The following is a 13686-nucleotide window of genomic DNA, read 5'->3' on the forward strand; positions in this document are numbered from 1 at the left end:
GCAGGTGATTGCCAGAGGGCAGGCAGAGTTAGGGTGGGGGCTTGGGCTGCCCATGCTGCTATAGAGAGCACGGCTCCTGCCTGGCTCCCTAGGTGCAAGTAGGTGCAAGGTGTTAGTTGCCACATAAAGGGCATGGCCTTGTAGGCACTCCCCAAATGATGATTGTTGTAGGTGATGGAAACCCCCTGTGCCTGGAAGGCCTTGATCTTTATGTGGCACTGCCAGGTTGACTGGTCATTCCCACACCCCTGCATATGTGCTGACAGGCCCTCATAGATGTGGGTGCTGAAGCGCCCACTCTGCTCAAACTGGTGCTGCACCTCTACCTTGCTCCACAGTGCCATGAGTTCGCCAGTCTCCTCCTAAGACCAGCTGAGGCCCTGGGTGGTGGGTACAGGTCTGGGCAGGGCTGCAGACAAGGAGAATGCCATTGTGGGTCCTGCACCAGCTCTCTCAGCCCCTGTGCAGCTGTTTCTGTGCCATTGAGCCTGGACAGCTTCCTTCGGCACCCAGTGCAAAGGCTTGGCATGGAATTGGCAGCTGCATGGCAGAAGCAATGCCCTGCAGCACTTGCAAGCTCAGGGCAGGCTGCTGGGGTTGGGCTTCAGGCAAATGCAGCTGGGCCTGGGGGCTGGCAGGCCTGGTTGGAGCCTGCAGCATCCTGCAGGCCTAGAGAAACATGGGTCTGGCATCTGTACAGTTCCAGGCAGCGGGACCAGGATGCGGGCAGGCTAGGGCAGCTGACCTGCAGCCTTCTTAGTGGAACCCAGGGGCCTGGAGTGCCCTCAGGCTCCCTGCTGGTGCGCCTCAGGTATGCCCCAGCTCTCTGAGTGCCTGTAGGCGTTTGCAGGTATCAACTTAACTTATGATTAGTAGTTTTTACTGTGCAGTAAGCATGCACATGTGTAGATATGTGCACAGTAAATTATTACCTTCAAAATAAACAGGACTAAATAATCTCTCATAGTTTTTGATATCCTAGTTGGGTACCTGCATGGCAGTAGCAATGACATTGGGCCCTACATCATACTCCTAAAGTCTGTTCTTGTTGCGCTTAAGTCTTGTGAGGTGGAAAGTTGCATTTTCAGTTTTCCTAAAGCCTAGGCACCGAACCTAATTTGTGTGCAATGGAGCAGAATTCAATCTGTTTTCATTTTAATGACCCAGGGTTACAGCATACAATGTGACCAGATAGTTCATGCCATTTGCATTCTAGGACCCTCAACTACAGTAAGCTAAAGCACAATATTAAAGCTGAGAGAGCACATGGGCAGAATAGTGCATCTGTATGTTGCATTTGGACAAACATTAGCTTGTAAACATGGTCAAATCCGTTTGAATGATGACTGAACTTTATGATCTTCTGAGGGATTCTTTAAAATGTACACACAATACCTTAATTTTTTGCCACCATCTGCAATTTTAGCTTTTAGAAGATATCCTTCTTTTTCCACTACCTGCAAGAAAGAATATGTGTATATATATTACCTGGATCATTTACTAACATGATTTAAATAGTACATGCTACAAGATTCTGCATTTAGAAATATTTAATGGAATAGCATTTTATCAGTAATTCTTATTTTAGCTTTTTATGGTGTCTATAATAGCCGGAATTTTTCTTTGCAAAAAATTTGCAAGCCACCTCTAATATCAATCAACAGTGTGATCATACCTGGGAAGAAAAGCTATGTATATTAACTTTGTTGAGGTAATGACATGCAGATAAATTAATGTGTCTTATTGTTAGTTTTAAAACAGTTAACCCTGTTCTATTTGTTATTAATCCTTCTTAAATTACATTTAACTTCTAGAAGAATTGCATAATTTATCATCTAGAACACTGGGAGCCAACCTTTTTGACAGGCATGCCACAAAATAGCCCCACAACCTTCTGGATTGCCACTCTAATCCCCTTCCTCAGCCCAATCTGCTGCTCTGCTTTCTGCTCCCTATACTGTGCTGCGTCAACACACCTTTCTGCTCCCTGCCTCATCTCCTGCTCTGCTTTCTGTTTCCTGCCCTATCTGCTGCTGTGCTGTCTGACCCTTCCCTGACCTCTCTGCATACAACATACGTACTATAAGTACCTTATCACTTACGGTGCTTGTGCTACAGGTTGGCTTACCTGAGCTAGATAACCAATCACTGATCTGAATGTGCTAGCACTTATACATAGGATCCTACCTAAGTTGTCAATTGCATGGATTTAATGGAAATTGAGAAAATGGGTGATCTTCATGAAATCCATAGATGGAAATACAAGCTAACTAAAAATAAAATTCTGGCTCCCTAGTGGCTGTAGCTTGCTGGAGGGAAAGAGGTGAGAGGGGCTAATGGCATGAAAGGCTGTCCCGGCCCTTCACCACTGGTTGGCTGAGAGAGCTTGCTGTCATGCAGACCAGGCCCTCTCCACCAATCAGCAGCAAGGGGTGGGGCAGCATGATGGACAGCCCTCTCAGCCATCAGAGGCAAGGGACAATGCTATAAAACAGGCAGCCCTTTCCACCCATCAGTGACAGGGAGTGGGGTCATTGGGGCTACTCAGCCAATCAGAGGCATGCAGGGGGACCACCAGGATAAGCCCTCAAAAATGGTGGCTGATCCTGCAATCTGCCAGTGAAATCAGATGGTTGTGTCTTCAAGTTGGGTGGACTCCTACTTACATGCTAACAAAAAGTTAAGTGCATGAATGCCATGCCTTCAAGGAATATCTAATGCAGGTGGAGCAAGAAAAATGTCATGCTTCCAAGGTGCCACTTTTCCCTCTGGGTCACTACTAAATCAAGGCACTGGGAGGCATAATGCCAGGTCAGACAGTGGTCCTGTGTTTCAGATAATATATAATACCAAGGCTCTCACCTTCTCTCACCTTCTACAGTCCTTAAAAAGTCACATTTCAGTGGGGCTTGCATATACTCGTGTGCAGGCAGAATTATCCCTTAAATTTTATAAAGGAACTAACATGCACCAGGGATACAAAACATAATCATAATGAGAAGCTTGCATGTCTACTAAACGTGTGTTAGAATTACAAAGGGAAAATCCTGTTTTGAGTATTTTTCATAATTGGCCCAGAATCGCTGGCATGGCCAACCTCCTCAGAGCATAGGCAGAACTGATTTCAAACTACCTATGTAGATCTCTAATCCAGATGCTATTTTGCACAAGCAATTTTCCCTTGTGTAAGAGAAAAATAATAGCTGCTCATGTTTATTTGGTTATTTGCTGGATTTATATCCTGCCTTTCCCAACAAAGCTCAGGGCAGCTTACATTAAAAAATAAAAATAAAATATGAAATCAAATAGAATAGAATATGAAACAAAAGCCTAAAAAGAGTATCCAAGCCTAGCCTGGATGGCTAGATGCCTATCAAATAGGAAGTTCTTACAGAAGATATCCAGGCACTACGGGGAACCAGAAGGGTTTGGGAGAGACCTTGTTTCCCCTAGCACCCCCTGGCATAACAAGGAATAAGGGCCATAAGTTGTTGGAGAGTAGATTTAGATTAGATATCTGTAAGAACTACTTCACAGGATGGCTAGGATCTGGAACCAACTTCCAAGGGAAGTGGTGCTGGCTCCTACTCTGGGGCTCTTTAAGAAGAGGCTTGATGACTACCTGGCTGGAGTCATTTGCACCCAGTTTTTCTCCTGCCTAGGCAGGGGGTCGGACTTAAAGATCTACAAGGTCCCTTCCAACCCGACTTCTATGATTGTATGACTTCTATGACTCCAATGCTGGCAGGCCTCAAGAAGCAGGGATTCCAAAAGTGAGGAGTATTCAAGAACAACTTACTACAGGTAGCTCCTGGTTGATCATAAAGATCACAATAGGGTATATGATAACATGGATGACTGGTGCCAGTCGAGTCAGGGGTGAGGGGCACATGCCCCACCAGTGGCCAGTCAGCAATGGGGGGAACCCAATCTCACTGACCGGGGGAAGTCCCCCAGCAGTCAATCATGCCAACCGGGAAGTGCCAGTGGTGCTCCCAGAAGTGTCAGGAGCGCTCCCAGAAGTGCCAGCAGTGCTTTACCTGGTGCCCACACTTCCTGGCCAGTGCTCGCAGAGCGGGGTACCGGTGCTCCTGCCTGCTCCCCCACCTGTCGCCTAAGTGGGGAGTGCTGCCTGTCAGGGGGTGAACCAACAGCACTCCCTACACATCACCACTGTATGAGAGAAGGCTAGACTACAACAGAAGGGGGCAACATTTTAGCAGATGATTGTCATAGCCAGGGAGCATCTCAGGCTTGATTTTTTTCTTTGAACACTCACCAAAATACCCATATTCTTCATGGCAAAGAAATTCCTTGCTTAAGAGGTATCATGTTAAATTTATGGCACTGCTAGATCACTCTTGTACCAGAGAGATTCTCACTAGTAGCAATAGCTTTATAGCCAGATGATGCTGGTGATTCAAAATCTTCCCTGCTGTTTTCATGTCTATAAAAGAGCATTCTATTTTTGCTCTCAGTCAAACCATTTTGCTTTGTAATCCCATCAGATTTTGTTACCTAGGGGTGGATCAAATTGGATCAGTATGCGCAGAAGAACACTGGCTGCATCCAGATGAGCATGACTGTGTGGTATGTGGTACCACAAACACATCTGTAGTGCTGCATACCACACAATTAGATGTTCTCCATGCTGCAAGGGCACGTTGCCCATGTGTGTGCTGCTTCACTTTTTTTTTCGGTGGGCTTTTTGATTCCTGGGGTATCCAGGGGTTAAAAAATCCCACAGGAAAAAAAAGCAGAGCAGCACATGCACAGGCAGCGTGCAACACTCAAAAGCAGAGCTGGGCCACCCAGAGCCATGTGTCACCTGCCAGCCAGGCTTCATGTGGCAGAATCAAGGCTGCTGAAGCCCTGGAAGGCTTTCAGGACTCCAGGTAAGGCTGCTGGGTCCAGCCCAGTGCTGGCCCCAGCCTCTCCTACCCCAACTGGGGTAACTTGCCACGTGCTAAAGCACATGTGGCACAGGTGTTCCCCAGAGACAAGTAGTGGTGGTGCAGTGTGCACCACTGATATTTGTCCCTGGGGAACCAAATGTCCACATTTATCTGGACATGGCCACTGAGGACATGTCCCGACAACTGCGTACATGCAAGGGCATGCGTGTCTTGCAGAACAAATAGCAGGGGCACATATTTGTGTGTGGCTCTGGCTGGCCAGGCTCCATTCCTGGCAGCGCATGCTGCTGCTGTGTGTGCTGTGCCACTTTTTAAAGTGGTGGTATTTTTTTGACACCAGGATCTCCCAGGGTCAAGAAAATCCTGCTGTGCTGCAAGTTAGCAGTGCAGCACACAGTTAGCAGTGCAAGTTAGCAGTTAGCATGTACACTGCATGTGGTTTACCTCAAATGGGTTATAACTTTACTAATATTGAAAATAAAGAGACATTTAAGAACACAGAAATAGTTGTAGAAAGGAATATCACTGCCCCATCTACTGAGGAGTGGTAGAACAATGTCAGATAAAATAAGAACTAACCAATTTCTCCTTCTACTTTTCAAATCAGACTTATAACAAACCTTGGGACAGTTTTTCCTCCTGTCTCACCCTTTTTTTTTGGCTTTGTGTTTCTCGTTTTTGGCCAGCACCAGGGGTGCCAAATGCCATATGAGAAAGGTTATTTTCCCAATATTTTCATCCATCTGGAAGCAGAAGTCAGGAGGAGCTTTGGCTAACCATTCAAGCTGTTGATTGCTTCTCTGAACCAGACCCAAATTCTGATCCTTTTGAGGTTTACCCATACCTACATCTTGATTATTTCTGTTTGAATAAGATAACAAAGGCAAACCTGTATTTCAGCACCATCCTGAAATCTGGGAGGTTTAAGAACTAGATCCATTTTCGCATTAGAATGTTGCTTTTCAGATCAATCTATAACAATCCTGAACTGGAATATAAAGTTAATATAACACCAAATTCTGAAGGATCTAGAGAATTAGCTTCAAATTTAGCAGTTCAGAGTCTTCTCTTGTTTTAACTTAGATGTCCTGTTCTGAACTAGTATTACACTCTCATGGTTGATGCTGGCACTAGAAAGCCTTCTAATTCTATACATGGTAGTTGCTTTTAAATTATTCTTAATGAATAACTACTGTGACTGCCTTTAAAAATGTTACAGTGTTCATGTTAATCACTAAATAATGGTATTTCAGTATTATTAAGTCTCCATAATTAGTATAGGGAATACCGAGGTAATATTGCAGCAATATCACAAAGACAAATGAAAAAGGTTTCAAAGGAGTCTACTACATCTTTATATCCAGACATACTGTAAGGAGCAGCACATATATCCCTCTCCTACATCTGTTAATGTCCCGTTTCTTGTTTGTGTGTTTTCATGGAAATCCTTCCAGGATAATTCAGATTGTTCTCTCAGTCCTTACCAGATGGATGACATGAGGTTACAAAAACATAAAATGTCCTTACAGTACTCTACTCTTTCTGCTTCAATAAATATCCATAATCTGTTTTTGAGTTGTTGCCCTTCCTGTACTGTTCCAGCTGAGGAAGGGTTGAGAGAATAACCAAAATACCCTGAAAGAATTAGCAGGCAAATAAACCATCTTATACGAGAATCTGGTTTTTTATTTTTCTGTTAAGAGAAAATATTACATATATTTGTGTGTTATATATGTGCTCCCTTAGAATGTGTGAATATATGACAGTGACAATGACTGCAAAACAGCAAGAGAAAATATGTGTTATACTACATCAGTTATGTGTTCTATATTTTTCCTGTACTGAAGGATATACAAGTACTGAAGACTTAATTTAGGCAAAAATATCCTTGAAGTTTATCTTATCTTGATGATTCTGTATTTCCATATTACCCTTCTTTTAAAAAAGAACAGAATATTTTCCTTTCAGCACAATTAAGGTTAATTTCAAAGTAACTTTTTATATACAAAGTTTGAGGTTAAAAACATATTTGCATGGGAAAGACAGAAATACAGTCTTCATTCTTGGGCTCAATTCTTTCAATATATTTTCCCTCTGCACGAAATATTAAGCACTAAAAGGCAAATCTACACCTGGTATATTCCCTTAGTTGTGCTTATTTTGCTAATCCCAAATAGTAATTTCTAGTAAGAAATCATATAATTAACATCCATCTACTAGCATTGCTGAAATATCACTCTAAGTCTGTTGTCAGCCTAATGCCTCCAGTTTAACAGTGAAATGAAATTGTATATCCACAACCAAAACATTTTGTCATTTCTTAAATTATTAGTTTAACTGAATAGCAGACTTTACTTCAACTATTACTTTTCTTATCCTCTACATATATGGGAGCAACTGCAGCTTCAAGTATTTTTTTTTTAATAAACCATATATCAAATTGCTATTAAAAACATTTGAAGTACAAATGCAACATATGCATCATCTGTAGAATAGTTGCTTACCGTTTGTTCCTGGGTACTAATGATGTCTGTGAGTATTAAATTATGTTGAGAGTGATTCCTTCTATGACGAGATATCTGAAAATATACCAATTTATAATGTAGGATCAGTTTAATCTATTATAGCAAGTCAAACAAAGGTTTACATGTAATGATAGACTGAATGATCTGTTGACAAGGCATATATAGTAATAACGTATCATTCTGAAAAGCTGATTTCCACTGAAAATGTGGTTTGTCCTATTACTTTATTTCATCAAAACTGCTGTTTATTTGAGTCATCTACAATTGAAATGCTTAGCTAATATAGTCAAAGGAGCTCCAATTTAAGCATACTTCAGTCATCAGGATTCTTCCTAGCCCTAATGATTGTACTGCAACTGTGGTGATCAACCAGCGAAAAATAATCACTGTGGATTTATCTAGTATATTTCAAGGATCTCAAAGTACTTTCTTGTTCTCCCCATTTTATAGACATGGAAACTGAAGCAAAGGGAAGGCAATTATTACTGTAAGGCCCTATAGTAAATCAGTGACAGGGCTGGTAGCCAGAACAGAATTAGGAACAAAACTCTTACTACTATTAATAGGCACCTATACACGTGCTGGGTGTCTGCTCCAATGTGTGCTATTGAGCACATTCCAGCAGCCTCTGTGTCAGAGTTCCCAAGTTTCAAAATGGTGGCAGGGGTGCTTTTTAACTAAAGCTCATCAAAGAAGCTTTATTTAAAGTGTCCCCACTGCCATTCTGAAGTGCAGGATACTGAATACACATGATGCCATGGGTACTTCAATTAGACTGGCTCTCAGAGCCACTCTAATTAAAGCACTCCCCTGCCCCAACCCCGAAGCATGTGTGAAGATGCCCAATATGTTCTATTTACTCTAATGACTATCCTTCAACTTCGGTGGCTAGAAGGCTACAAAAATATTTCAACCCTGATTTTGCTGCCATTCCCAAGGACTGAGATTTAATTTCCTTCAATCCCTTCTTTTCAAGAAGAAAGTCTCCAAAACTGTATTTCACAGAAGCATTGTACATAAACCTAATAAGATATATTAGAGATGTATAGAACTTTTGCAATTAACCTTGTCAGAATGACTGGCGTTCAAGTTTCCAACAAACCTGAAATGTGGAGCCGGTTATCCAAATATATGCAAAGCCTTTTAACAAAAGTTGGGCATATTTCAATTGAGTGTCAAAAAAGGAGTAGGGGGGTGCAATTTATGGTTTCACTTGAAAACAAAGAGAACTGAGTGATTTTCACTTAATTATAAGTATTCTCAGAAAAAAAAAACTGATTCAATCTTCCTTCACCATACCCTTCCCATGACATATTCTGTTTTTCTTCTGCTAAAACCCAGTTAATACACAAACAAACAAACAAAACCTATAACATATTCAGGTTAAATTTAAATGCCTAAATCTACAAATGTTCTTAATTAATCCAGCAACCTTCCCTCAAATATAGCTAAACATATTATGATCCCATATTTTTTTGCATAAAATGCTTTCATTTGTAGGCACTAACATTTTTAAGCTTTGAAATCTATATCCTAGATATTGCTCCACTCTATGAGTCAGAGGTAATGAGCTTAATGAATTACCAGTTCTAAATTTAATGCAAACATTTCAGAGAAAAAGATAAAACATTCTTCACAATTCAAAAGTTTCTCTGACCTATTTATGAAGAATATCACTTAACAATTTCATTAGGAGTGAGTAACAGCTGGTGACATGGCTGTGTCCTAAAGTGTTTTTCTCTCTTAATATTCTGCATCTTAAGCAATCAAGCTTTCATAAGAAATACTTTAGTTAGTGGCAGTCCCTCCTTTGGGGAGAAAAAAATGTCAGACCACATTTTCTGTATTTTGCAATCTTGTTTTCAGGAGTGTCATGTTCCTATTTTATTAGCATGTAGGGTAAACAAGAATGATTTGCTGATGCTATTGAGAGAACTTCTAGGATTGTGGTCCTTCTGTTTAGATTTTGGATGGGACTTAATATTAATGCAAGCAGAGGCATGTGTGTAAATTCAGAATACATTAATTCAATTTATCTTTTTTCTAACTTTAGTATTTTACAAATCTGAAGCTTATATACTGCACATGATCTGCATCATAGAAATTCTCTCATACAGATCTCCAGTCCTAATTAATTTTTTACATATAACAAAGCATATAGCTCAATGATGTGGGGTTTTTTTAAGGTAATTTTCTCTCATCCAAATTATGTCAAATGATATATCAGCCCTCTATAGTGCATAATAGTAAGGTTATGCTTCAAAAATTATATGGGCTTTAAGCATCTCACCTTTTCCTCTGATCTTGAGCATATTGTAAAGGGGACTTCTGCCCTTGATGTCTTATGAGCTGATGGATGGACTAGAACCACTCGGAACCAATTACCACTTAGCAGACAGGAATAAGAAAAAGATTGAAAGTCTAGAAAAATAGATTGGAAAGTGAAGGAAAGGGTTGTGGGAAGGAAAAAAAGATACTGTGATCTCCAAGGATAAAAAAGTACTTGCCAGTTCAAAATACAGGTTAAAACCCTGCCCTATCATTATAATCATTGTGCCAGCACTAGGAACACTGAAAGTTTCACACATGCATTCAGAGACAGGCCTCTGACTCGATAATGAACAGTGACATTTTAGAATTTTTGCTGATATACAAGGTTAGCAGTGGAAAAAAATCTAAAATCACATTGTTGGTGATGGATTTATTTGAGGTGTATTCTCAGAGAAGAACCTCCTACAGTTTCTAATACACTAGATTTGTGGCCTATATCAACAGGGAATCAGGTCAAGCTTAAACTTCCTTTGGAAAACTCACCAAATATTTGGTTTCCAATTGAAATGAATAAAAACTATTGCAAATTTCAGCTTCATTTCTGATAAGCCTTACGTTAGACACAGTGCCATTCTTTTAGTTATATCTTCATTAACTGAATTTAAACATCCTAAGAAAAGTTTCCAAGAGCAATAGAGAAAATCATAAAGATTTTTATAAAGTTCTGTGGACTCATGGGTAATTAGTAAGCAGTTAACATGTAACCAAAGGGCCACAGTGACTGCCTCCTTTGCTGTCACATGGCCATGGAAAGCCTGGAGGAATGCATGCCGCTGGTGCAGCCCATGTGACCAGGGAGCCACATGCCACTAGTGGAGCCCAGGGAGCTTCATGCCACCCATGCAGGTTGAGGGTTGTGTGCCACTGGCATAGCCCATATAGCAGGTAGGATCCCAAAGGGCATGTGTCTCATGTGATGTATGGTCCGGAGGCTGCATGCCAGCACCACTAGCAACCCCCACTGTACCAAAGTTGGACAGCCCTATATTAGACCATAAATAAATCAAATCTGTTATAAGTTATTGGTCACATTTCATCACTGCTTCCCAGATTTAACTAAATTCAGTAGGAGTGTGTTCTTAGCATGAGAAAGGGTTGCTTTAGAAACTTGAATTTATAAATAAACCTGAAATTATCCATGTATTATATGGGTTTTACATATATATATACAGGAATAATTATCTATATACAGGAGTAATATATATGAGTGCTTCAAAAGAGAGTGATTACTAAAGTAATGTAAGAGTGAGGCTGTAGCTGTGGTGGTCCAGAAATTATGTAGGAGGCAAAGATTTCTTAGTGATACTAAGACTTTATGGGGTGCACAAACCCTAAACAAAGGATATACACTTTTTTTGGTACTTAGAGGTTCATTTCCTACAGGGACATAATATGGGACATGATTTGGGATTTCTCCATTGAAATGCCATACTTTCCATTACTCTAATAAAGCCAAGCTGAACCCAAATGATATCTGTCATAAGTTCTCTACCTCATCCTACAGCATGTAACGGAAAGCAGAGATTTATAGAAGTTCTTGAGATTCCTTTTTAGGAAAGTCAGGTTATCAGCAGTTTTCTGATTTGAACATTCTTCAGTCAGCAACAATGTCACCTGCAGCATTAAAAAACCACTCAGTGAGCGCCTGCAAGTCTTTGGGCAAGTCTGATTTTGTTAAATTCAGCCTCAGCAATTTTTTTCTTTCCCCCCTCCTCCTTCAGTTAGCTAAAGGGTATCCCTTCACTACTGGAATTATTTTAGCATCCAAGAACTGATCCATACTTCATATGGATACTGAACCCCTGTCAAATATGCCTGCTATCCCACTGTGAAATAAGAAACGTCTCACAACTAGTACTTTAATAACATTAAGTGAATATAAGGAAAATACCTGAACTTCTACAATTCCCTGATACCTAGTTTATTTCTTTGATCTCATTTGTTCTCAAGTTCTTTCTTGTGGAAATTTACTCTGTGGCTCTAAAAACTATCTGAGTGTTCAATGTGGACAATTCATGAGCAGAAAGAGAAATGTTTGTTGAATAAATTATTAACTGTGAATTATTCACCCAGCAAATTCTGACTAGTAGCATGCTGGTGAAACTACAGTCCCCCAAAATACAAGGATTTTGTGAAATTAACCTCTGGCTTTAATTAGTGAAGTTAAGATGATTGTATCAGTTATTCCCTTGCTAAAATCCTTTGGCCTCAAAGAAACATTCATTTCTACTGGTGGAAATTTCTGCAAAATCTTTCCAGCAGAGGAAGCCTGTCCCCTTTACTTTACTCTCCACACACCTTCCTCAAACCAGGGTGATAATGGGCTCTGAAAATCATGGGGAGAATGAATTAGGAGGGGAATTGTGCAGTGGGGCAGCCCCCCTTCCCCCCCATTCCCTAGATTGAGACTTTTCAGTCTGGGGAGTGAGCAGGGTGCTTCTGGGGCTGCTCCAGGCCCCTCCTGGACCTATGCAGGAGGAGACTGGAGCAGCAGGGCAAAACCCCTGACCCATTCCCTTGACCAGGGACCCTGATGTGGGGTGTGGGTGGGTGGCCAAGGAGCAGCTGCTCCCAACCCAGTCAGGCAGGGGACAGGAGCAGCCATCCAAGCCTTTGTCCCATGCCCCAGAGCAGACATGCCTGGTCTCAGAGTGGGTGGGGGCTTTTGACTCGCTGCCTTACTCCCCACCACTCCCCTCAGGCCAGACCAGAAGAGGAGCATACAAGTGTTTTCTCTTGCAAGAGTTGACACCTGGAAGATCTTTCTCCCACCTGCAGAAATTGAGTGAATGCTTGTTTACTTGTAGTTTCTACCAGGAGAGTAGAGACTATCACAGTAGAAATGTGATGCTTATACATGGTCTGTTACATGACTAAGAAATCGATTTTCAAGGAAGCTGTGATTAATGTTCTACAAAGAGCACTTCATTTCATTCAGAGGGTTTAAGTACTTTTCCAAGATCTTATCTATAACTTTACTGCATCAAGCTCAAATATAATGGTGCATAATAGGCAGGCAAGGGTCTTTGGGTTCTTTGTCTGCCTGTGTCCTTAGACTAACATGGCTACAACCTGCATCCATGGCGCATAATAGAGATTTCTTTGTAAGCCACCCAAATTATAGACAACCCCTACTGTTGACAGTTTGCTTCTTCATGCTGTAAAGACTTATGACTCCAGGGCAGTAGGCGCACAGAACCGAGGTTGGTCTGGTTCCATTGCATGGGTCTTTTTATGAATCACATGCAGCTCACAGGACTCACGTACCTGGAGGGAGAGCACTGCGCAGTGGAACTGGTGGCCTTCCCTGCTCCCTCTTGCAGCTCCTGGGACTCCGCTGGAAGTGACAGGTAACCCCACACGATGGAGCCAGGCCAGCTCAGCCCTGCTTTGTGCTTCCCAGTGGAGTCTCAGGAGCTGTATGTGGCAGCAGGGAGCGTGACCAGACCACCGGCTCTGTCACACAGGACACCCCCCTATCCAGTGGTGCCTGGCTGTGGCTGAGTCCTAAGAGCTGCATGTGAGTTGTGGGGGGGCCTTGTGTGATGGAGTGAGTAACCTGGCCCCACCTTCTGCCACCATGTGCAGCTTCTAGAGCTGGTCAGAGCTGTGTGCTGCTGGGGGGCTCCACCTGCATGGGCCATGAGCTCCCTGAGGGCCCACTGCCTGCTGCTGCTGTTGCCACCAGTGATGAGTGCTGTGCCCCATTGCAGGGTGCAGAGCCCCCCCCCCATACACCACTATACACAGATACCGCCTCACACCTACACCCTTCCCCATACCCCCCACAAATCCCACACCCTCCCCCATACCCACACACAGTACACCTCCCCACACCCTGCCCACACACCCTCCCCACAAACCCTACAACACCCCACACACTCTTCCCTATGCTTCCCCACACCCCCCCAATC

The 13686-nt window shown here is 42.2% G+C and overlaps 1 protein-coding gene across 1 annotated transcript in view; it reads right to left on the bottom strand.

Moving 5' to 3' along the window:
* Positions 1-13686, bottom strand: part of ARHGAP15 (Rho GTPase activating protein 15) — a 655341-nt gene that overhangs the window by 532220 nt on the left and 109435 nt on the right. The window contains exons 3-4 of the mRNA XM_019522459.1: positions 7421-7495; positions 1396-1457 (exon numbers count right to left, since the gene is read on the bottom strand). Coding sequence (XP_019378004.1) covers positions 1396-1457; positions 7421-7495 — 137 coding nt within the window. The remainder of the gene's footprint in view (positions 1-1395; positions 1458-7420; positions 7496-13686) is intronic.

Source organism: Gavialis gangeticus, unplaced genomic scaffold, assembly GCF_001723915.1.
Source record: "Gavialis gangeticus isolate Ggan-Ray unplaced genomic scaffold, GavGan_comp1, whole genome shotgun sequence".
Lineage (NCBI taxonomy): Eukaryota > Metazoa > Chordata > Crocodylia > Gavialidae > Gavialis > Gavialis gangeticus.